Source organism: Falco rusticolus, chromosome 8 (assembly GCF_015220075.1).
Source record: "Falco rusticolus isolate bFalRus1 chromosome 8, bFalRus1.pri, whole genome shotgun sequence".
Taxonomy (NCBI): domain Eukaryota; kingdom Metazoa; phylum Chordata; class Aves; order Falconiformes; family Falconidae; genus Falco; species Falco rusticolus.
The window spans coordinates 27012239-27036227 of record NC_051194.1 but is presented as its reverse complement, the minus strand read 5'-3'; the positions used below and the strand labels follow the sequence as shown (position 1 = coordinate 27036227).

Here is a 23989-nt window from a genome sequence, read left to right as displayed (position 1 = left end):
AGCAGTCGTCTGCGTGATTGCAAATTTCCTCCATCGCCTCTTACTCTAACCTGTGTATAGTTGTTGAAATAATCTTTCACTGGGATTTCCTTTGGAGTTGTTGCTGTGGGAAGGGGGAAGTGAAATTGTCTTGGCAAGGTGTCTCACAGACCCTTTTTTCTCCCCAGCCCTTACAGCTGTCGTCAAGGCTAGATTAGCAGATTTTAGTGAGAATTGGCCAGTATTTCAATTCAGCTGTTGAAGGCAACTGTCAATACTGACTGAATTATCATGTCTTCATTTGTGCCATCACTAAGGAAAAATGTTACGGTTAAGTTGACCGACTGTACACTAGCTATTGTCCTGTCATTTCTCCTCCAGCTATAGACAAGTGTTCAATGAGGAAGTTACAGGTTTTCTCCTTCAAGAGAAGCAAATGGATCCAAACAACTGGAAAGAGAGACATTAAGGAATGTTTCATGACAAGTTCATTGACATATTTATAAATAAAGTCACTTCCTGACATCTTCATGAAGTTTCTGAATAGGTAGGACAATGGACATTATTATTAGAGCAGAACAAATATAAGCAAATATTGTTGTAGTTGGTCTACCCATGATGTAAGCACTACGATAACATACGCATGAGTGTGGCTACACTGGGTGTCACTGGGCTGTGCAGAGCAATCCTATCTGCAGAATGAAAACAAAACCAAAATGCCGATTAGTTGTTCTGATTTTGGAAGTAGCTATCGTAGCACCTGGTATTGCTCAGGATGCTAAGAAATTGCTTTTCTTGCTTCCATTGTGTTCAAGGGCAAGCTCGATATATTCATCTGTTAACTATCATAGAACATAAACCCATGAAAATATAAAGTGGCGGAGGATGCTGAAGTGCTGAGCACAGCTGATTTAGGAATTTCTCTATCTAGTTTGACCGATCTTTCCTGGCAAGTGGATGTTCTCATCCTAGTAGGGTATAACTTGGAAGCTGTAGGCAGGTGGAGAAATGTGACTTGTTGCACAGCTAGCCCAGTACATAGTGAGGCTTTTAAAATTGGAAATCTTGAATTTAATTAATTGGAGGGTGGAGAATATGTCTTGTGAGAATGAGAGAACAGTCACACAACATACTTGCAGGCACCTGAATTAGTAAAGTAACAAGGTAAGACTGTTGATGCTCTTCACAGAACCAGGAGAGAGCCAAGATTCCTCCAAAGAGCAGCTTCAAGAACGTGAGTTATCACACTTCTCTGCATCGCCTTCTGTGAATGCCTGCTACTGCTCTGTTTGCAAAACGTGGGTCCCCGGGACCCCTGCAGGCTGGGGGGGGGTAGGTGGTGGTGGTCTGGGCACTCACTCCCTGCCAGTGCTGGGGTCAGCTTGGCTGAGGCTTTAGGGTAGGGGTCACAGCAGAAAGCAGGGAATCAGGTGGGGCTTTTTTTTCCCTTAGCCATCTGGCTGGTAGAGGCTGCCAGCTCAGTGTGTATCATGGTATTTGTTTAACTAAGAGATGTATTCTGGGTGTAAGGAGAGGGAAACGAGAGCTTTGCTTCAACTTCATCTAATTGCTAGCTTGTCAGTCTCCTTTTTTAAATTTTATTTTCCAAACTCCATGACACTGCTTATTAAATTTTGTTAATTTTAAATGAATATGTTCAAGTTTTCTATAAAAAATATGACTATATTTCTATAAAAATTTCTATAAAAATTATGACTGAGGTCACCCTACCATTAACCTACTTCTTAAAAAAAGAAAACCACCCACCCTGTTTTTAAAATCCTTTACTAAGAAGTGTTTCATAGTCCTGTTGTTTTCCTCAAAAGTAAAGGGCATGTCAATGTTATCAGTTTGGATTTTGTTCTCCCGAATTTTTGGGGCTTTAATTGAAGTATAAAATGTGGTGTGGGCTCAGCTGTGACCCTCAGATTTGCATGCCAGCAGGGTTTTATTTATACAACATCCTTATAGTTTTTTTCAGGACCTAGGCCTAGGTGACTGATTTTTAGAATACAAATGAATTAATGCTTCCCAAATGATGGATGCATCGTAATAGATTCTGATTTTTAAAATTGTAGGTAATAGTGAAAGGGCTAAGAGAATAAACACATGAAAAATGTTGTGTTAAAATGCTCTCTTCCAATGTGGTGTTTACGATTGAGTACTGTTTTCCAGCAAGGTGCAATACCGAGTAAGTGTGAGTTGAGTGAATTCTGAATTTCCTTTTTTAGTGAATTTAATGTAAGAACATAAAAAGAATTCTACGTCTTTTTTTTTTTTTTATTCAGTATTTAACATATTATGGAGGAGAAGCAAGAATGGTAATTTCTCACTCTAAGTAGCAGTAGTATGTAAAAATTATTTGGTGAGATTTATTCAGGAGCAGCCTAAAGACTGTAAAATATCTTTGTCCATTTAATGGTTTATAGTGCTGTAACACCTTGCTTATTAAATGCAGTCACATTTTCTTGTTCAATGAAAGTTACAGTAGTAAATACATTGTGAAATACAGAGTCAAGGTCAATGGAGGCCACAGCTTTTTTCCTATGCTCACGCTGAGTGGCATAACGTGGTGACGGTAATCTCTGCTTCTCCTACCAGACCTTATTAAAACATTACAACCTTGGCAGGATCACCTTCTGATGGAACAAGATTAACTGTGTGGCTGCTGCTCTACAATGCGCTTGGGCAGGTCTCTGTTGAGGGAAGACTGAATGCCGAGCAGATTTGTAGTGACTTTGAGTGATAAGGATTATTTGAAATAACCAAAATGTTTTCGGAATTGGGGCCCTTCGCCTTTTTCAATCATTTTACAGCATGCTTTTTACTTACTCTGGTGAGGAGCAGGCTCCCGCTGCAGTCAGGGATGAGAAGGATGGCAGCGTCTGCCTAACGCAATCATAATTGTCTCTGAAGTTGTACTTTGCAAATGCTGCTTCCTTTTATTAAAGAGGAGATTTATCAAGCAGAACATACAGGTTTTAGCCTGTCTTGGAGATACGGTATAAAGTTAGGAAATAAAGAAAGCAAACATAATTTTGTCTCCTGTGTGCTGGGTCTTTGAATATTGTAATAGGTTAATTGGATCATAGAAAGGTTGTTTTCCGAAATGCAGTGCAGGTTATAAAGGATAACAGTTTTCCAATGACACGGATGAGGTTTGGTTTTGTGGGCATGAAATTCAATAATAGAAAGCTTTTAATAAATATATAATTTATGGAAGACCAAGACTTACATGACAAATGTAGTGTCATATTTAATTTGGGATGCTAGCATGCAGCTAAAAGTGATCTACAGATTAACCATTTGTTTTATGTGGAAACGGTACAGCAGGCAGAGTATTGCTCGTGCAGAATTTGCTGTGAAAGCTGGAGATTTCATGGAAGGAGCAGAGGGAGAAATAAGAACAATATCGTTTCTTGATGCTATCCCTTTTTTCAGCCTCAAGAGTTCCATAGAAATATTAAGACTGCAAATAATACTGTTTTGAGCTGCAATCACTCTCTTTAGCTGTCTTGTGTATCTGCAATAGAACAGCCACAAGGTGACCTCTTCCAGCAGCATGGAGCCTGCTGATGCAATGCTATCAGAGGGAAGAAAGGAAAGCAAAGCAGAGGAGTTAAGTGAGGAAAAGAGCTTATTTTTCCCTATGAAGAACTAGGTCTACCCATATTCCTTCCCACAAACTTGACGGTGTTCCTTATTTGACGGGAACTTATTTGTGACATCTTTCCCCCCCCAGCTTGTCCCCTGCGCAATGTCTCTGGAGTCACAGCTATTTGCAAGTCTTTCTGTCCAATACTTGCAGATTTTGGCAATGCAAGTAAAGGCCCTTGAACAGTTTGGTCAGAATGGCTTTTTCTGTGGTGGCACAAGCTGAGACCTCCTTGGCAGGGATTTATGAATAAACCCTTCTTGATCATAGGTTTCAATGTTCTTGGCTATATTTGCCTGTATTGAGTTCAGCCCATGTCTATCTCACTTTCTTGGGCTGGCAAAGTAGTAACTCCACGAAACTAAACTCTGGGGGATATGGTCGGAGTGGCTCGGTACTCTTGCTGCCATTCCCCCATCTTGGTTGGGTCTTTGTGTGCCTTCCAAGGCAGGGACAGGAGAAACCCAGGATCTACTTCTCCATTTTTTGTGGCTCCCCTTACCCTTTTCACCCCAACATCATACTTTTCTTTCCTCTTTATCGATCTTTAGGGTGGCTGTTGCCCTCCTTGCCTGCTTACACGTGCCTCCATCCCTCCCTGTCTGAAACCTCTTTCCACCTTTGGCAAACTCTGCTGCTGGGGCAATGAGTAGGGCAAGGCACACGAGCCCACCTTCCAGCTGAAGAAGACTCTCAAAACACTGATTTATGTCAAGGGTGAATTGCTGCTTTTCAACAACAGACATCAGGCAAAATGGAAACAAACAGGAATTGATTTTCTCCCTATCTCGGTGGTGCCCCGCCCAATGCCAGTCCCTCATCCTGCCTAAAACCTTTCACCAGTTGTTGATAAGAGTTTGAGAATTTGTTACTAAATGCTTTGTAATAACAATTAGTTGTTACTCCATTAGCTCTGCCCATGATTAGCTATAGCCAAAAGGCATCTGTTATGAGGCTCCTTGGAGCTATGTGGGTATGGCTTCTTGCTAAGTTGCTACATTAATAATGTTTTGTTATATTCCATAGGCCAGTTTTTCTTGTGGTTTTTTTTTTTAATTATTTTAATTTTTATTAGGAATGAGATCTAGCTTGACATTACAGCAACCACTTACAATAGATAATTGCCTCAATGTGTTTTTGGACTTGCTTTACATCTAAACTTCTGACAAAAATAAGCCTGCAAGCCTTGTTTTACATATAGTCTTCTGACCTGATTTTTGTCTGAGGTATTAATGGTAATAAATCTACCATTGGTTTGCCAGGAAATGGAAATACTTCATTGGGGTTTTTTGTTTTCTGTGGCTGACCTGAAAAAATAAATACTTTCCTGCCAGTGTGGTGTAGTGAGTCAGACAAGAAATCTTTTTACTTCACTGGGATGACACCTCAAACGTTTGTTTACTTTCCAGCCTTTAGAGAGACATTAACTGAAAACATACTTTTGCTTTCTCAAGGCTGTACTAGATTTCTCTGAAATGACAAAGAAAACCCCCAACTCGTTTTGTTTTTTTTTTTTTCCTTTTGTTATTCTAGGGGCCCAAAGACAGGAACTAGCCTTAATGAATGGGCTAACTGTTAACTTGCACCTCCAGTTGGTACGTATTTACAATGTATATTTGATGTCGTGTTAAGTATTTTTTTTGCTTTCTTTGTGAATGTAACCAAAACGTTTCCTGAGCATATCACAAAGGCAGCACTGGGTGATACCCCAACTTTTCTTAAGCCTTGGGAGCTGCATCCTGAATGATGCTTTGGTTTGTGCAAGACTTGGCTCCACTTAATATTAAGCAGAAAAGCTGGGCAAAGAAATATTTTCAAGGACTCTGCAGGGGAAGTGTGAGTTGTTCTCACATGTGCTGCATGCCAGTCCTCAGAGAGGAGACCTTATTATTTAAGAAACCTTTACAAATAGCTTCTCAAATGGGAATTTCACACCCAATTTCAAAGTTTAAGAAACAAGAGCTTAACTTGTGAGCAAGTCAAGGCTGCATTTTCAGTAATGCTTAAAATGCAGTTGCACACAAGAGATGGCATTTTGAATCATGCTGTTTCACATAATTATGAATTATGTTACATATGCCTAAAATGTGGTGAAGCATCTGATTTTAATTTTTATGACATAGTGGCCATAAATGGGGTTTCCTTATGTGCAGGTCTCTGTGGCTACATACAGCCTGTCTCTTTTTCTCTAGTATTCCCAAAGATTTAGTTGAACTGAAGGCGTGAAGGTTCACTTTCTGTGGTTCACACAAAAAGGTTTATCACCTAGATCTGCTCCTCTGTACCATGTCTCCAGCCTTTGCTAAAGTAAGAAAGCTGAAGCAGGGCAGGATGGGGCCAAGCACAAGCTGATTTACCTGGCTACTCTGCCCTGGAATAGGTGCAATGCTGGCAGATTTGTGCCAAACTGCTTGGGTACACTGTCCATGCTGAGCTTTGTGCAACTGCTGCTAGCATGAACAGGAGGTCTTTGAGGTCTTCTAGTCCTCAGCATGGTGGCAAGCCCAGCTAGTCTCCATGCAAGAAACAGAGAAGGAAAGACTGTTCACATAAAGGTGCTGAGATGAGTTTTTTGCAGAAAGCTTACTCCTTTGGTCAGGCTTGTTTCAGAGGAGGTGATGATTTGATAACTGATGTTTTAGGGCAGGAACAGAAATCCAATTCCTTTGCACTGTTTGCAACAGTTCAGCTGCTGTTTTTGCTTGCGGGATGGAGCTCGGTGAAATCCCAGCTTCCCTGGCCACAGTTGAAGCTTTGCCATTGATTCCTGCAAGTGCAAGTCTTATCACCGCTGGATTTTTGTAGCCTTTGTTATGGATATATGAAATACAGTTTTATAATGCTTTCCTACTTCGATAAATGTTATACGGACAAAGAAATACTCGTAATTTCTGGGGCATTCTCTGTAGTCTGCATGAGAAACAATCTTTATTAAGTTATATGTTGGGAGCATCTCTCTCATCTCTGCTTAGATACATTTCAACATTTATTTTTTTTTCTTAACAGTTATCTTTCTTTAAGCCTACTCCAAGACGCTATAAAATTCTTCTAGAAGCCAAAGCCTTCCCCTCTGACCATGTAAGAAATTAATATTTCACCGTATTTGTATTATTAATCATATTTTCCCAAAGAATATCAGTAGCCTGATTTGAATATTTATTAGCTCATCTTGTCCAAGTAACATTACAATAAAAAAAATCTGTCAGAAGCTTTTGAGCTCAGCATATTTTACAGGTTGTAACTTTATTCCTTTTGTTCAAATAAAAAATGTTACAAGAGGAAAAGATTGAATGAGTACATTGATTTATTAGTCTTTTTAAAGACATTGAGCAAACTGCTGGCCTAAATCAACTGAAGTTGTAAATGTTTTATTAATTCTTGTTGCTGTTTTACTTTATGAAACCAAATCAATACAAACTCACAACATTAACACTTATATATCCCCAGACAGAGATGGAAATGTTTGTTCTTAGCACTTTAGATTACTAGTTCAAACATAATTTGTCTGCTATAAAATAGAAGACAATAGCCTGTGCATCACAGCTTAGAGCAAATTAATCTTTGGGTTTGTGGCCCACTGCTACTTTATCATCAGCGCCGTAAACTCATGGAAATTGATAACAAATTTGATCTCTGAGGTGCGATAAAAATGACTCGAGCTCCTAAGAGGTTTATTTGTAATGAAGATGGCGGCAAGATGTATAAACCTCAAATTGCCTTTATTCTAAGTAATGTTCATACTAATCTCATGTTTGTTCCAGGCCCACTTGTACATTTGGACTCTGTCTTCTTAAATTTCTACAGCACTTCAGTAATAACCTGGGCAACTGCCATCACTTCAGTTCCTGTTATGTAGTTTTCAACTATTTTATACTATCATTCAAGGATTTTTATGCCATCTCCGGAATCATTATTTATTGATAAAATCAGCGGGGTAGGATTTTTAAGATAGCCTGAGAATTGAGAGCTCCCATTTCCTCCCAGCTGTGCTGCAAATGGAAGAGGTTAGAACAGCATGGGACAGCATGTCTGTGTTGGCCAAAGCCCACCTGTGTTGACAGCAGAGCATACATGACAGCCTGTGATTCAGCACATGCTACTGAGCAAAGTGGGTGCCCAGGGCCCTTGGCGAGGTGGTGTTCAATCTCCTCCTCGGCTGTTATCGATGCTTTACTTGCTGGCATCTGGTAAAGCACACCTTCCAGCCCATTTCCACCCTCGTTCTGCTCTGTGAACTTATATGTAGGAGTTAGACTTTGGCTTTACCCTTGCTGGCTAATGATGTGAATTAAATTCTGATCTTTTCCAAACCAAAGGAAATCTATACGTTTTGCAGTGGAGTTGGATTAGGCTTTCAAGCGTTAATTTTACTGAAAGGCAAGGCATCTGCATGCCTTTTCTGAAGTTCTGATGTGTTTGACCATTTTTCTTTTAGTGGTTTTATTTTGTAATTGTGCTAATGTGCTCTGCATGGAAATCTCTCCTAGTACGCTGTTGAGTCCCAGCTTCGCCTTCACGGGCTGGATGTGGAACAGTGCATGCTTTTGGTGCAGCCGCGGGAGGTTGGTGAGAAATACCGGTCCTGCTTGCTGTCTCTAAGGGCGGAAGCATATTTCATATGAGAGCAGTCATATATTCTCAAATATTCCAGTGTCTGCCTGCAGAAGTTACAATCTGTTTCCGCAAATACTTCTAGGGAAAATTTATGAGTTGTGCAGCCAGTTTCTGTGTATATTTTGGGGTTTTAGCACCCTTTTTTATAATTGCCCGATTCAGCTAGTTATTTTTCCTTGAAGAACAAAACCAAGGTTAGTTTCCCTATTTTTCCTGTTTGTAAAAACTGACGGCATCCCGAGACAACTGCAAAGTATAGTAGCTCATTGAGAAACCCCAACGTCTTTTTAATGTCCTGAGCTAAAAGATCACTACAACACAACCACTACTGTGTCTGTATCAGCGCAGGGGGAAAGGTCTGCTTGGAGTACTATGGGATGCAGATGGATTTGAAAGCCTGTCTTGCTTCACTTTTGCAGTATTAAGAACTTTGCCACCTAACTACAAACTGATGGTGACCTTTTGCTTCTGAAATCTGAGTCATCTTGTGAGTAAAGAGCCCATTCCTGAGCGCTTGATAGATTTGCAAAGATTGTTGAGATAATAACAGTTACTTGCAATTCAACAATCTTGCCCAAGCTCTTTTCAGTAACAAGTCTAATTTAATTCTAGGTTTTCACTGCCTAATTGATCCCTAGGTGGTGGTATGTTTTACATGATCCCTTGCTAGGAAGGCAGGAGGAGGATGGGGCAGTAATTTTCCTATAAAGAATCAAGAATGAGGATATTTTTTTTTCCTTTTGGTTGAAATTCCTCTATATTTAATGACCCCAGTTTTGGGGATTTTTGTACTTCTGATGATGTGGGACTTACTGTTTTTGAAATATAAATATGGCAGGTTTATAATAGCTTCCTGTGGGATATGAAGTTTATCAGGGAAGTACAGAGTGAAACTGATAGGCAACTTTCAAGTCTTATGGGTGTCACAAATTTCAGATGCCACATAAAAATCATTATATATGCTGTTTGCACCGGGATTTTTTTACTGTAAATTAAAACTGTCTGAAATATTAAAGAGTATGAACATGCTAGAATAAGAAGTGAATAGACTCTTCATAACAGACACATTCAAGATACATTTGCTAATGATTTTTTTTTTTTTATACTGAGGTAACTTACTCATAGACTACTTTATAGCACTACCTTTGTATATCATTACCATGCTAAGGATTTGCTTTTGATCTCGTTATGCAAGCAGCATGGCTCGTGGTAAAATATAGATTATGAAATAAGAAATGACAGTTCCATTACTGCCAGAGTTGATGTAAAATGTGTGCTTTAACTTTGTTTTAGGGGGAGGAGACCTTGAGAATTGAAGATATCCTTGCTGTAATTGAGAAGGAAGGGGACTCGATCGCTGTCATTCTGTTCAGTGGGGTGCAGTACTACACGGGGCAATTGTTTGATATCCCTAGAATAACAAAGGCTGGCCATGAAAAGGTAGGATTGCTCCGGACTCATCCTTTTCACATCAATTTTGCATAAATTTTCTTGTGAAGTATTTTTAATTCCTACTTTTTTGTGGAACAAAACAGAGCACACGTGGAAATCTGTGAGGCTCTGATAAAAAGCAAAAGCACTCTGTGCTCAGAACTTTTGGGGGCTGTGTGCTACGTGGAGAAATAGCCCTGTGAGAGGAATCCTGGACGTGTGACTTAAACTATATGGAGACATAGTTCATGGCTATTAACTTCTACAGGGCTTTTCTCGAAGGATAGAATTTCAAGAGGCTCAGTGGAGGAGAAGGTGGTAATCACAGCCCAAATCTCTTTAAAAGTGACTTTGTGTTAGGTTTCTGCTTTTTGGGGCAGACTTTCATGACTTTCCTGCTTTCCCACTGCCACACTGTGTCACTTTTTGCCCCCAGTGAGCTGGGAGGCGAACTCCCCATGGAGCCAGTGGTGTTCAGACTCAGCTGATCAGTTTTCTGGAGACAGGCACACTGTGGAGCACATCAGCGTCACAAGACAACTGTATTTTAGTGATGACAGCCTTTGGAGCTTGCAGACAGTGCGCTCTGTGGACATAGCTGTAAAACTTCTTTAACCATCTCAACTGCCTTGGGAATCCAGGAGAAAATAGTTTTTAATTAAGTCGTCTTAGCAACAGGAGGTCACCAGACTTTCTGTAGGGGCAGTCTTTTATTGGATGTACCTTATCTCATGTAAGATTAAACCACTCAAGGATAAACTTATTTAATATCACTGGGTTTTGGCAAACCAGCTAACTATTTATATTTGATGTTTCAACTCTCTGGAGAGGTTCCTGGCTCACAACAGGCTGTACATCATCTGTTGCTGTACGTTTGGCAGTGGAAATTTTTCTGGAGGTCAGGGAGTAATTTATACTGCTGGAAAGTGATGGTAAAGTCTCCCCTGAGAGAGCAGAGCAGGTGTGAGAGCTAGTGCAGGTCCCATGGGATATAAAAAGGGAATGTACTCACACAGCAGCACCTGGCAACAAAATCGGTCCTGAACACAGTACAAAACAAGACTGACTTCTGACATGGATGTAAAACACCTCGGAAAAAAGAAATGGGGGCAGTCAGCTGCGTGGGGAAATGGGTCTGTGTCTTAGCTCCGTGCAGCTCTGAAAGCAACACCTTCATGGCGTCTTCCAGCACTTTGCTGACCACAAATAATTAAAAGACTATGCTGAAATATTTGAAAGGAAACATAGGTTATTAACAGGACGATGCCACCCACTGCTCTATACTTGCTCCCACTCTGGGTGGCAGCAAAGCTTTCATTCAGCAGTCGATGGCTACGTGCCTACAGTGCTTCTTCCCCAAAATCTGCTCTGTGGTGTCTGAAACGTGTCTGAGAGAGAAACGTTTCTTCTCTACCATAAATGTGACCAACCTGGGGAAAGTCTATCACTTTACTGCCTCTGTAAAGATGCTCTCTGCACTGTGGGGCACAGGCTTGGGTGAGTGGGAGTGATGCAGCTTCACTGAAAGCTAGAAACCACGCCAAAGTGACTGAGAACCTGTGTTCTGGGGAAGAACAGTCACTGACAGCTTATTATATGGAGTCAAAACGGATTTCGTGTTTATGTTGTCTGAGGAGATAACCAGGACTTGGTGGAGAGAGCTTAAAATTTCTATAAGGCAGTGCAAATAATAGTATTAACTCAGGGATATGTGCTTTCGCATGGACACTGAACACTTTATGCAGTGACTGTACCATGTTAGTAAAGAGGAGAGCAATTTCTGACAGCAGCTCAGTACTCCAGCAGGCACAGAGAGATGTCAAAGGCCTGTCTCCACCTGCATGCCTGTTAGAGATGCCATAACGTAGAAGTGAATCACTTACTCCAGAGATTTTTCAAAAGAGGGGAAAAACCCCCAGGGATTCATGGAGTCATGATATGGTTTGGGTTGGAAGGGACATTAAAGACCATCTAGTTCCACCCCCTGCCCTGGGCAGGGACCCCCCCCAGCCCAGGCTGCTCCCAGCCCCATCCAGCCTGGCCTGGAGCACTGCCAGGGATGGGGCACCCACAGCTGCTCTGGGCAGCCTGGCCCACCGCCTCGCCGCCCTCACGGGGAGAGGTTCTTCCTGATCTCTGACCTGCATCTGCCCTCTCTGCGCTCAAAGCCACCCCCGTGCCCTGTCACACGTGCCCCTGTAAGAAGCCCCCCCCCCCCCCAGCTTTCCTGCTGGCCCCTTCAGGCGCTGGGAGCTGCTCTAAGGCCCCCCCGGAGCCTGCTCTTCTCCAGGCTGAACAGCCCCAGCTCTCCCAGCCTGCCAGCCTCTTTGTGGTTAAAGCATGTAGGACTGGGATCCAGGTAGATTCATGACCTAAAATGTCATTAGTGTATTTGAAAATAAAAAGTAATTCAGCCTGAAGAACTGCTTGAGTACCCATAAGGCTTGAAGAGCACGAGCCAGCCTGTTTGTACTTCCCTACTGTCAGATACACTCAGCTCAATGTCTCCTTACGGATTTTGCCCCCCGGTTAAGTGATGTTTATATGTTTATACAAACCCACTATGTAACATACTGTTACACTGCACTTAAACATCTGCACATGGCAAATATTTACTTGAACAGCTATGAAATCAGGGTTTCATGACAAGTTTTCAGTCTCAATGCTGGTAAGAGATATTCCTGTATCCTGCTGCTTCTTTTAGTCACAGGGCTTCTGGTTACCAAAAAAGCCCAATATGTTGGATCTTCAAAAGCAATTGGCTCCTTTCCTCTTTTCCTAGGTCAGAGCTGATGTTAGGAGCATCTTTTGGGTTAGAGGAGAACAAAAATACCCGGCTGCTGACCCTGAGTCGTTAGCATCTATGCAATGAGTATGGGTTTAATATTTCTGTTTGGTGGCATCCAACCAGTCCCTGTCCCCAGGCTGACTAGCTTTCAGGACAGTAAGTACAAGGACTTCAAGACCATATTTCCCTCAAGAGCTGCTGGACATGATGAAACCAGGCTTGTCTTATACATGACGTGTTATCACAGAAAGGCTGGATGTCTGTTAAAATGTATATTAAAAGAGGATAAGCCCAAGAAGTCATGTTCATAGCAAAACTGCAAGGCTCCCCTTCCTCGTGATGAAGGCTGTGGAATGACCCCATGCTCCTGAAGAGAAAATTGGTTGAGGAGAGCTGACAAGCAAGAAAGTCGGAAGAGGAAAACACAAGGTGGAAATGTCATTTGAGAAGAGTTAAAAAATAACTTATCAGCCAATATACCAGAAAAGTGTCCTACACAGATGGTCTTAATAATTCTTTCAATGTACCATTGAAATAAAATCCTGCAGTGTAGTGCCCTGTCAGGGCTTGGCTAGAGATTTGAGCTGTGAGCTCAGGAGGTCTGGAAAATGTCCTAGGATTCTTGAGGTCAATCATTTATGAATTAAGTTACTGATTTCCTTTTACATTTTTTAAGCCAATTTCCTAAGTTCTCTACGTATGTTAAGATTTCTCCCAGAGCGAAAGCTCTGCACATAGACAGCTTCATTAAGTCATTAAATATTAAATGAACTAAATTAAGCTTGAAAAATTACCTCAGGCTATTTTTCCATCTTAGGTCTCTCAGATAAATCAAAATTACTACGTATTATGCAAGAGGCTCATCAGCAGGCTGAAGAGGATGTAATAGTTTTCCTTGTTTCATACTTTTGAGCTTGCTCTGGAGGATGGAGGGGGCTGAGTCATTTTATTCTTCTACAAGCAAAGAAATGGCTGACTTTTAGGAGACTCTACCTTTCAACTACAATTTTCATTTCATAAGTTATATTGTACTTTCCACTGACTCTATGCTGTATGAAAAGTGTTTTAATCTCTTGAGTCCCAGTAGGAAGAGCTTCAAGATCCTTCATCTTAATTTCTTTTCCTGCCTCTCTTTCGAAATGTCCCAGCTTTGCTGGTGTGAAGCTGTCATTTCTCTCCCTCTCTCCAAATGTCACTGTCCATGCTGAGTTGTTACCTGCTGGTTATCAGCAGCTACCCAGACAGTTTGCAGAAATGACTTTTAGATGTTAGAATAAAACGGAAGAGGCAGGGGAGAGCACACGTCCTCTTCTTCGCCCAGAGCAGATGGAGAGTCGTTTTCCCCGTAGTCTGGGGAAGCGACATTCCCACGCAGTCTTTGTTCTGCGTGGCTTGTGCAGGGAGAGCTGTTTCAGTTTGTTTTACTTTTTCCCTGCAATCTGTGTGGCTAAACATTTGCTGTTTGTGTGACTCAAGTGCCAGACACCTCCCCAGGGAAAGCAAACCAGCACGACCCATCTTGCGGATAACTTGAACAAAATAGTACAAGTGGGTGTTTCCGAGACGACGCAGTAAACCTGCCAGCACTGAACCCGGATTTTCAGGCTATGCTGCCTTAGTAAGTTTAATAGTTCCCAGTAGGATTTACCAACCAATTTCAAAGCTTTGGGGAGCAGTTAAAGCAGTTCAGGAAGATGACCCATGGGTGGAAGGTCAGGGGGCACCCTGTCTGAGGGCTACAAGCTCATGGTGCGAGTGCAAACTGGGCTGTTCTGGCCGGCATCAGTGCCCAGGAAAGTCTGTGTGTGTTGACGTTACGTAGGTATGGCTGTGGACTCTCATCATACTACCACGACAGCAAGGGCATACAACCTGCTGGTGTCCTAAAGACTCTTCTCCTACCTCCCATCTACTGTATTTTCCTAATTTTTCATCTTTTGCTTGAAAACATGTTTGTTTTTTGTTGTTGTTGTTTTTTTGGATTTTTTTGTTTTTTTTTTTTTTTTTTAATATATGCACCTACCATGTTTTGGTTTATTTGTTTTAATCTTGTTAACGTACTGCCAGACACATTCATTCTGCAAGACTGTCAGCGTATCGTATCACTCCTGGTTTCCATTGCAACCAATGCATGTCATAGTTGTTCTTCAAAAATATTGTGGGATGTATGTACGATGGGATACCTGTAAAGGTTTAAATCCAGTCAACTGAAGTTTTGAAGTTAATGCCTTAAAATCCGACGGAGACCTCATTCACTCGCAGATTGGCTCTAGCTTGCTGTAGCTTATTTCTCTGAACCAAGGCCATTTTATCTGTGAATGAAAGCATTCCCATGGGCATGCAGTGTGCTGGGCATGCAGTGTGCTTCGACCTCTCCCTACTTGCTTTATCATTTCAGATTTGTCTTAGCTCGCTTCTGTGTGCCCCTGTGAAAAGAAGCCATGGAGGGTGTGAAGGCTAGGCTGTTACTGAACTTTGGCCCCAATGTTTAGATCACGCAAATACTATGGTAGTGAGTTTTCTTCCCATTCTTTCTGAGCAACTCCCCAAGCTGATAACTTCTTTAACACCTCTGTTAGAATTAGCGTGTCACATAATCTTAAAATGCTGCTTCACTCAAACTGTTATCTGGTTTATACAAAAGATTAAATATACCAAGCTACTGTTTAAATAATTTAGCTCAGGCTCCCTTCGTGTAAGAAACAGCAAGAGATTCTTTAACACCCCCATTCGTTTTATTATTGGACGTTGATTTTTCTGAAGCCTGTGCTCTTGCTCTCATTCCTACCATGCTGCTTGCAAGCAGGCTGCTTGTGTTTTAAAAGGAAAATGCAAAATAGCGTTTAATTTGTAGTCCGGGCGCGAAAGGCAGTTTTTATTTCTCTGCGCTTAAATAAACAGCAAAGCTTGGAAGAACCTTTTCGTTTAAAAAGGCTGCCATCCAGTGGTTATCCTGTGTGTAAAACTGCTGCTTTTTGATCTGCACACCTGTGGTGCTGCAATTTTTTTCCTACCAGCAGCACCACCTCAGTGCCCTTTGCAAATTGTGGCTCTGACAAATGCAACGCTTTTCACAGAGCAATGACAGAACGCTTTTGTAACTTTTCAAGGACAAGTCCCCAAGTCCTTAAAGATCAATGTGTTGCATAGGGTGCTCTCTCACCCTTTGGATTCCCAGAGAGCAGGATCCTCACAGTTTAAATATCAGGGAGACCTTAAGTAGAAGAATATAGTGGAATACAATTGTTCATGAGTAGCTGGCATCATTATGTACATTACTATTTTGTCTGTGCCTAGAGCTTGTCATGCCATACAAGTTTTAAATTATGCATTTGCTCTGAATACTTCTTTAAAGTGATTTGACTTTACTGCATGGGAAAAAACCTTAGGAATCCAAACCATATCCAAACGTCCTTGAAGACAAGCCCACAAAATAATTCATGATTTTTACATGTATCTGTGGCATAGAAAATGTGTTTCTCGTAATAGCTCAAAACAGATGGGACTTGATAGCATGCTTATAGAGAAAGCGAGTAAAGCTCTAAAGATGCTTTTTCAAAATAATTTTATAGAGATTATTATCTTGATAAGTGGTATATTAATTACCTCTTTCCTGCAGGGTTGCTTTGTTGGATTTGACCTGGCTCACGCTGTTGGGAATGTAGAGCTTCATTTGCATGACTGGGGAGTAGATTTTGCGTGCTGGTGTTCCTACAAGGTACGATAAATTCATTGTTTGAGACTATTTTCCATAATGTTGCTTATACGATGGGTCAGCAAACAGGTCAGGTGAATAAGAACTGCACCTGAACTGTCAGTCAAGACATGGCTGAATCTTTGAACCAGCCACAACAAGGAGATGGACGCTGACTTTGGTGGTGGCTTTGTTACCAGAGGTTCCAAAAGATAATAGCGGCACTGACCTGTAAGGTCTTGCGGATGTGAGACGGATGCTAGTGGCAGTTAAACACCTGCTCTGAAGCACGCTCTGCTCTGTGGTCACAGTATCAGAGGCTCTTCTCTTATTTCCCATACCAAGAAGGGCTTGTGGCTATAGGATTTTCTTAAGTGTTCCCTAAATAAGAGAATATTGTTACCTAAACGTAAATAATTCCAAATCATAGAACAAGGTATCTTTAATTCCTTTGACTTTGCTTGAGATGAAGAATCGATAGCTGTAGTCAGATGAATTGTTTGAAGACTTTGCTGTGTGTGTTATGATATGGGGCTGTTTTCAGCCATACTTCAATTTTCTAGCCTTTTGTCTGTTAGTCTTCAAATATTGTCTGTAAGGTGAGAAAGGTATTTTTAGAACTAATCTGAAGAAATATATCTGCTTTTACATACATCAGCACTTTGAGACAAATTCTAAGATCTCTAGTCAGAAACCACTAGAAATGTTAATGCTGGTCTGTTTTATAGAGTGGGGTGAGAGGAGGGGAGCTATACTTTGCAGATAATGAGCACGACGTGTACATGTTGATTTACTCTTTGCAGTATTTAAATTCTGGAGCAGGAGGCCTTGCTGGTGCCTACATTCATGAGAAGCATTCCCAGACTATTAAACCTACGTAAGTATATTTCAATACCCAAATAAAAGATGCTGTGAGGTTTAAATGGGAAAATATCTTCCCTTTGAGCTGAGATCTGGAAGTGAGAAATGTATGGATTCCTGGTCATAGACTATAGATATGTGTACCTATGTATGTATAGATGCAGAAGAAATTCCCTGCTTCAAAAACCCCTCATTGGGCTGATAACTATTACTGACTTACTGCACCAATGAAAAGGGTAGTACAAGTTTAGATAAATTGGTTATCTGGCTTTGTTACCTCAGATGAGTTCTTTTATGTTAATTTTAGTAAATTTTGAAATTGTTAATGTACATGCTCACATCTTAAATGTGTTTCCTCCTTAAAGTCTGCTATCAGTTCTAAACTAAATATAATCATAAAAGAGAATGCTTATAATATTAAAACCAAGTAACTTAAATCATGCCTATGAGAGTGTTTAATGTAAAGAGAATATTTAACATCTTCCTTTAAAAATGGATGTTTTTAAATCATTGAAGTCTTTGGCTGGTGAACTAAATCAAAGACAATTTCAACTCTGTGTCTAATAGGTCTTTAATACTGGTATGTTTTCATTAAAATTATATCCACCGGTAAAGCTAGGAAGTATTACATGGAGATCTGGGTTCTCAAAGACTGTATAATCCATGAAAAGCTGTGCTACCAACTGAGGTTAGCTGCATTAAAAATAACCACAAACAAACACCACAAACCAACAAACCTGTTACGTAAAATGTTATACAAGTGTACTCTATGTATATATATTAAGAACAGTAGGATTAATACTTCTAATGCAATGACAAATGTAAGGATTTCTAGATTTCTTTCTGGCTAAAATGCTTGGAGAAATTGCTGGCACTTTTATTTTAGCTTGAAGAAGACAAACTAAATCAGGTTTCAGAGAGAAATAATATTATAATAAGCAGCTTCACTGCACTATGTGCTGGTTTCAGACTGTCTAGACTCCCAGGAGATAACAAAATAATGCTGATAAGTTCTTCTCAGTCACCCATAACAGAAAACTCATTAGGGTGACATACGACCAGTTGTGGGCTGATTTGATCTTCACATGTGAACGCTGGCAAAATATTCCAACTATCCTAATATTTCTTCTGGGAAGTTTTTGGGGGTTTTTTGGTTTTTTTTCTTCCCTGTTAGCCAGGTGCAGGTGTTGCTCCCATGGCCACACCTCTGGATCCTGGTTGTGAGGAACCACAAAGATGTTGAAGACCAGTGAAAAAAATGTGGGTCAGCTAGAAACCACAGAATAGCAATAGGAAGAATGAATAAAATCTTAAGGACTTCGATTTTTTTTTTCCTCCTTGATGAAATTTTGAACCTTCTGTAAGGGTACTAGCTTGGTATTGGAGGTAACAGCTTAAATTAGTTTTTCCTGAACCAGCTGCTTCTTAAGTAGTCATTACCTTGTGCTCTGAATCTGGATAGTGGATGCCTTAAATACAATTATCTATATGATATAAGCTTTTTCAGCTTGGGGCCCAATTAAGGATATGATTCCAAACTTCCTGCATAGACCTTTTGTATTACTTAATCGTAGTTATTTCATATTTCCTGAGATTTGATAGGCACTCATCAAATGGTTTGTAGTTAATATGCCCCAGTTGCATTACTTTTCTTCCTATTCCGCATCAACCAGCCATTTCAGGTCTCCAAATAAGACTGTGAGACAAAGGAGAATTTGTCCATGTCAAAGTATTCAATTTTATAGCTGATTTAAATGCAGAGCAATTTGCTGTATGTTGTACAATCAAATAGAGTGGAATTTAACTGCTCTGGAAGTTGCAGGTTTTATGTTGTAGCTGGGAAGTCTTTGGCTGTCATCTGAATCAAGGATGACACCCAGTGGCCAGACAACTTCATTCAAAACCAGGAGCACCAAACACTTGTTTCTTTGCATCCCAGCCCACACCTAAGCGGGTGATTAAATTCCAACCCTGCTGGTATCCTTGTGTCGCTTAAACTGTCTGCAATATTTTTTTTTTTTTTTTTTTTTTTTTAGCTTGTGACCAATATTATGTGTGTCACTTTACCCGCCTATATAGATTCCTTTGATTTGTCTCATCCTTCATATTTTCCGCAAGCTATTGACAAAGTAGTTATTTTTATATCGAAATATGTTCTGACCATAATTCAGAGAGGCAGACCCAGAATGTTTGCCAAGTGCCTTTGCCTGTTACTGACTGAGGCTGGGGCACAAAGGACGTGGGCACTTACTGAAAATTAAACAGCTCAATGCAAAATTTTAATTTTAAACCCCAAGCCCAGCTACCGCCCATGGCCAAATCCATTGAGGTATTCTGTTTTAACTTGCCTTAGTTTCATGAGTGTGCTTTTTTCCATCCCCAGAGGCTTGCTAATAAGAGCAGTGCGTGCAAGCAGCCGCGCTCATTGTAGCTATGCCCAGTTTCAAAACCTGGGTCCACTCCAGCAGCTCCCCGCGGCGCTGCTCCATCCAGGGCCTGCTCCATGAACATCAAACTGCTGATGGGCTGCTGCTTCCTTTAAAAATGCAACCTGAGAAAGAGTTATTAATTTGTTTAATAGCCTTACCACCAGTACCTGGGGCCATGCCAAAGCTGCTTTCTGCTTGGGATCTGCAGCCCGCAGCTGTGGCAGCCTAACTGCAAACCAGAACCAGCGTTAGTCAGTGATCCCTTGGCACAGCCCAGCAGACAAAAGGCAACACTAATCCCACTCCTCTTCTTTATGGATGTGCAAGCTTCCCGCAAGACTTTTAAAAGTTGTTATTCACTAACTCGGGAAGAACAAGGTTTCATCCTTAGGTCTGTTGGCTGGCCTTTAGAGGCTCAGCACAGTACAGGCTCGGATATCCCATTCTGGGTTTGTGTTGCTGCAAACACCATCCTGCACTCCCCAGCTTAGCTAGGGATGGTTCTCTAATTCACTGCAAGGGCCATGGGTCTCAAAGTTACATGTTGTAACCATCCTAATTAACACCTGTACCCGAGTAAGTTGGGTAGTCCTTTGCTGGTCTCCTATCTTTCTTCCTAGAGCAGTAAAACTGAATCAATCTGACATATATGGGTACAATATATCCCTATTCTCTCATGATCTCACCTCCTTTGAAGTCTCTTTTAACACTCAAATAGCTTTTTTAATACCTGCTCTATATATCACAATGCAATATATTCTTGGCTAATTGTGCTAGAGTGATTTCTTCATGGGAAGGTTTCAAATAAAAAAAAAAAAAAAAAGACTCGGACAGAGCAGAGCTATGAATTATTGCTGAAACTGTTTGGTCAGTGCAGGGCTCATTCTGTGCCACCAGGTTTCTACATAAGTGTGGTTATGAGGCGGAGGGGGGCTTTCCAAGACACTGAGAGCACTAAGGTGACCTACTAATATGACATTTTGCTTGACTAGCTTTTCAGGCTCCAGAAAAGTTTCTCCCTCCAGCCCTTTCTTTCTCCTTCTCCCCCTGTTTCTCAATTTCTCCATTTGCAAAAAGCAGGGTAACTAAAATGTGCCAAGCAAGTCAGCTGTAATGAAAGGTGAATGTTTGTGAGCACCTGGAGCAGAAGATACAGGAGAAGTTGAGTATTTGCAGCAGGGTATTTGCAGCTGTAAATGTGCAGTGAGTTGAGCTCTGCTGTCAGCTGGCATAAGGGATGGGAGGGGACAAACTCCCAGAGTCCTGAGATAGAGGAAGAAAAAAGTCCTAGTCAAATCCCTGTAAGAAAAAGTAAGGCACAATTTAAAAAGATGAAAGGGAAATAAATGTATGTAAAGCAGCCAGGAGAATAATAGATAAGCCTTGGTAGAGGATTAAATGAAAATTGTACACAGTCTGGCGTTTAAAATGAAAGGAATTATCAAGACTTAACTTTAGCATACACTAGCAGCAGGTAGAGTTTAAAAATAAAAAGTTTGTGTGATGTGAAGAAATGCTGTGTGTGCAGGAAGCAGCTGATGCCCAAAGAGCGTGTTGGCTTTTACTATAAGATTAAAAAAAAAAGTATCAAAGAACAAGAAACAAAAAAGTAACTATTTCATACTAGCTTTGAGAAACACAAGATATCTTCAGATGGTTTCTGTGCAGACAGAGGTGAGATCCCTTTCTCTTGGATCACTTTCCTTTTTGGTGTCTTGTTTCCAATGAAAATGCCAGAGCACAAATGGCTTCACGCTACTTCTTCACGGAGACCTACACAGCTTTTTGGTAAGTGAACTTCTACCCTGGCATGAGACAAACAAGCCCACACTATTCTAGCCCCATTCCCAGTTTTCCCAGGTGCTCTGGGTCTCTCTGGGTCTCCAGTGCAGACCCTCTCTGCCCAGTACATGTTCTGCAAGAGGCTGCTCAACCCCTTCCAGGCCTGGTAGCTCCAGCTGAGTGTTTCTTTAGTTATTTTCTTGATCTCTGAGAATATACCACGTTATTCTTTTTTTTAGAATTAGAGCCACACAGTCCCCAAGCTAAACAGCCAAAGCTTCTGTGAAATGGCTGAAAATAATGTAGCTTTGGAGCAACGTGAGTTGGGAGTGAAGGACAGTCATAAAGGATCGGGAAGGCTGTTTTATACCTACTGTATTGGAAAGAACTAAAGCTACTCTTGATTAAAATGCTCCTAGGAATAAAAAGCTAAGATGGTCCAGCTCTCACTGGCCTTTGGAGTCTATCAGCTCTGCATAACTCAGCACTACGGAAAGCTTTAGCAGCACAGAGCACCCTGAGCCGGCCAAGGAGAGGACCTGGAGAAGCAATGTAGAGGTTTCCAGCAGCTGTGCTGGATGCTGTGGTCACTGATGGTGCATGCTGCTGTTTCCAGAAGGGTCTGTAACTGGTCCTAGCAGACAAAAATTCTGGACTGATGTATGGATAAACTAGCTGTGGATCACACCACTTGTCCCTCAAGTGCAGAAAGTATCCTGCACTACCGGAGGAACAAACTGTTTCTTTGCCAAGGAGATGAGAGCAATTTAGATCCTTGAGCTAATTTAGAAACCAAAAGTTAAAACCTCCCTTGGGAAGAGACTCTTTAGGAATAAAGGCATCAGCTAATTAGGCTTAATTGCATTGTCTTGGGACAAGTGATTTATTAGGCCAATCTAGACCCATGATGGGCCTGCAGGGGTGTGTTCTCAGGCTCACCAACTGAATGGCAAATATCCAACAGCATTTTTAAACTTTGGAGTGAGTCTCTGGGAGACAAAATGAGAGAGGTTAATGTGCGCTCACATCATCTATTCCCATTCTCATTTCTTCAGCTCTGTACATCCTTTCATTTGACTCCCATGATTGTCTCCTTGTTCTCTGTCAAGCATTTTCTCTCCATCTTCCTTCACATCCTCCCTTGTTATTAAGCTGTACCTTCAACAAATCTTGCTGCTTTTCTCATTATAAATAATCTTCTCATTCTTTCCTCCCTGACAGTCTTCCCCTCTGTTTTGTCAGCTTTTTCCTGGCTAGGTTTGAAGGTGTTTGAGAGAGGGGCGGTATGCCTCCTTGTGAATTCACGGGACTGTGTAGGAGTAAATGTGCTGTACGTCAGGTCTGCATCACCTATAGGGCAGCTGGAGCAAGTGTGGAAGTAACGTGCTCTTCTCATGCTACTCGGGTACTTTTAGTTTGGAAAACTCAGACCTTAAAATGGAGCATGTAGAAATGCAGAGACATGACCTCTGTGAAATTTCTGAAAAATATAAAGTAGCATTTTTGAAAAGCACAGTGCTGGGACTGGTTCCTGCCTTTCATGCCTGCTATCAAGGCATCAGAATGTTGGGGTAACTAGAGATAAGCAAGATAACAAAAGTCCTTAGCTTCTATGGCTCATATCTTCTCCAAAATAGTATTTATAGCATAGGTGCGTTGGGCTGCAGGTATCCTGGGGGCAGATTTGAGGATTTTATGTGTATTTAAATCTTTGCCCAGCAACGTGCTCTTTCTTTTGTCCAGGACTCCACCAACAGTATGAAGAAATAACATTTACAGCATGATGCTTGTCACAGCCTTTTAAAAAAATCATCACTATTTTAAGGCTGAGGCTGGTCAAAATCTTGCAATAGGTCTTTAATGGTATTCATTCTTCAGTAATCACTTGCTAAACTGGTGACTTTACATATTAGATCTGAGCAGATCCAAGTTTCTCAGGTATCTCTCCTTCTGGACCACACTGATGGGACATACACCACTCAGTCTGCTCTGCCATGGCCCTTTCGCTCTCTCAGCCTGGGAAATGAGAGGGAGGTGGCCGCATTCCTGGTGGATGCTGTTTTCCACCTGCTGCCTCTAGCTTTTCTCATCACATGGTGTAAGATACGACTGCTTGAACACATGAAAGGAACCCAACAGGCTAAGCCTGATGGAAAGGTGAGTGTAGCCTGGGGGCAACTCTTGCATCCCTGCTAACTAGCAAGGAAGAGATCCTAGAGCTCTCCTCCGAGTCTGTATGGCTGCTGTGATTTTTTATTTTTCCTTCCCTGTTTCAAAGGATGTATATTGTTAGCTGCCTGCTCTTTGTGCCTCAGTTCTCCACTTTGAGACAGGTAGTTTTGAAAGCACTTTGCTGTGTCTTGATTTCTCCCAAGAAGAGAAGGCAGTGAGTTAGTTTTCTTCCTGTTGAATGAGCATCCAGAGATGCAGCACTCACTGTGGTGTCACACACCTCTAACTAAACAGACAACATTCTTTGCCTGCCTTTGTAATAAGTCACAAAGAGAGAAACATATCCCCTCTTATGCTTATCTCTTAATCTGTATGTTTCTGTATCCACCTCACGGAACCTCTGTCTCTTAGGGAATAAAAAGTTTATTTTTCAACAAAACACATCAAGAAAATCTTCTGCTATTTCTACTAAGAGCTCGCTTACCTCTATGCGGAAATGTGCTGGAACTAATGCAATTTTGCATTTGGGATTTCCTACTAGATGTTGACTTACTTCCACTATTTTATCATATTTCACTTTTTCT

General features: G+C 41.2%; 1 protein-coding gene across 4 annotated transcripts in view; it reads left to right on the top strand.

The window, feature by feature from the left end:
* Nucleotides 1–23989, top strand: part of KYNU (kynureninase) — a 59938-nt gene that overhangs the window by 18135 nt on the left and 17814 nt on the right. For all 4 annotated transcript variants that reach the window (XM_037397070.1, XM_037397071.1, XM_037397072.1 and 1 more), the window contains 6 exons: nt 5168–5229; nt 6641–6712; nt 8122–8196; nt 9542–9688; nt 16087–16185; nt 16965–17038. In XM_037397070.1, coding sequence (XP_037252967.1) covers nt 5168–5229; nt 6641–6712; nt 8122–8196; nt 9542–9688; nt 16087–16185; nt 16965–17038 — 529 coding nt within the window. The remainder of the gene's footprint in view (nt 1–5167; nt 5230–6640; nt 6713–8121; nt 8197–9541; nt 9689–16086; nt 16186–16964; nt 17039–23989) is intronic.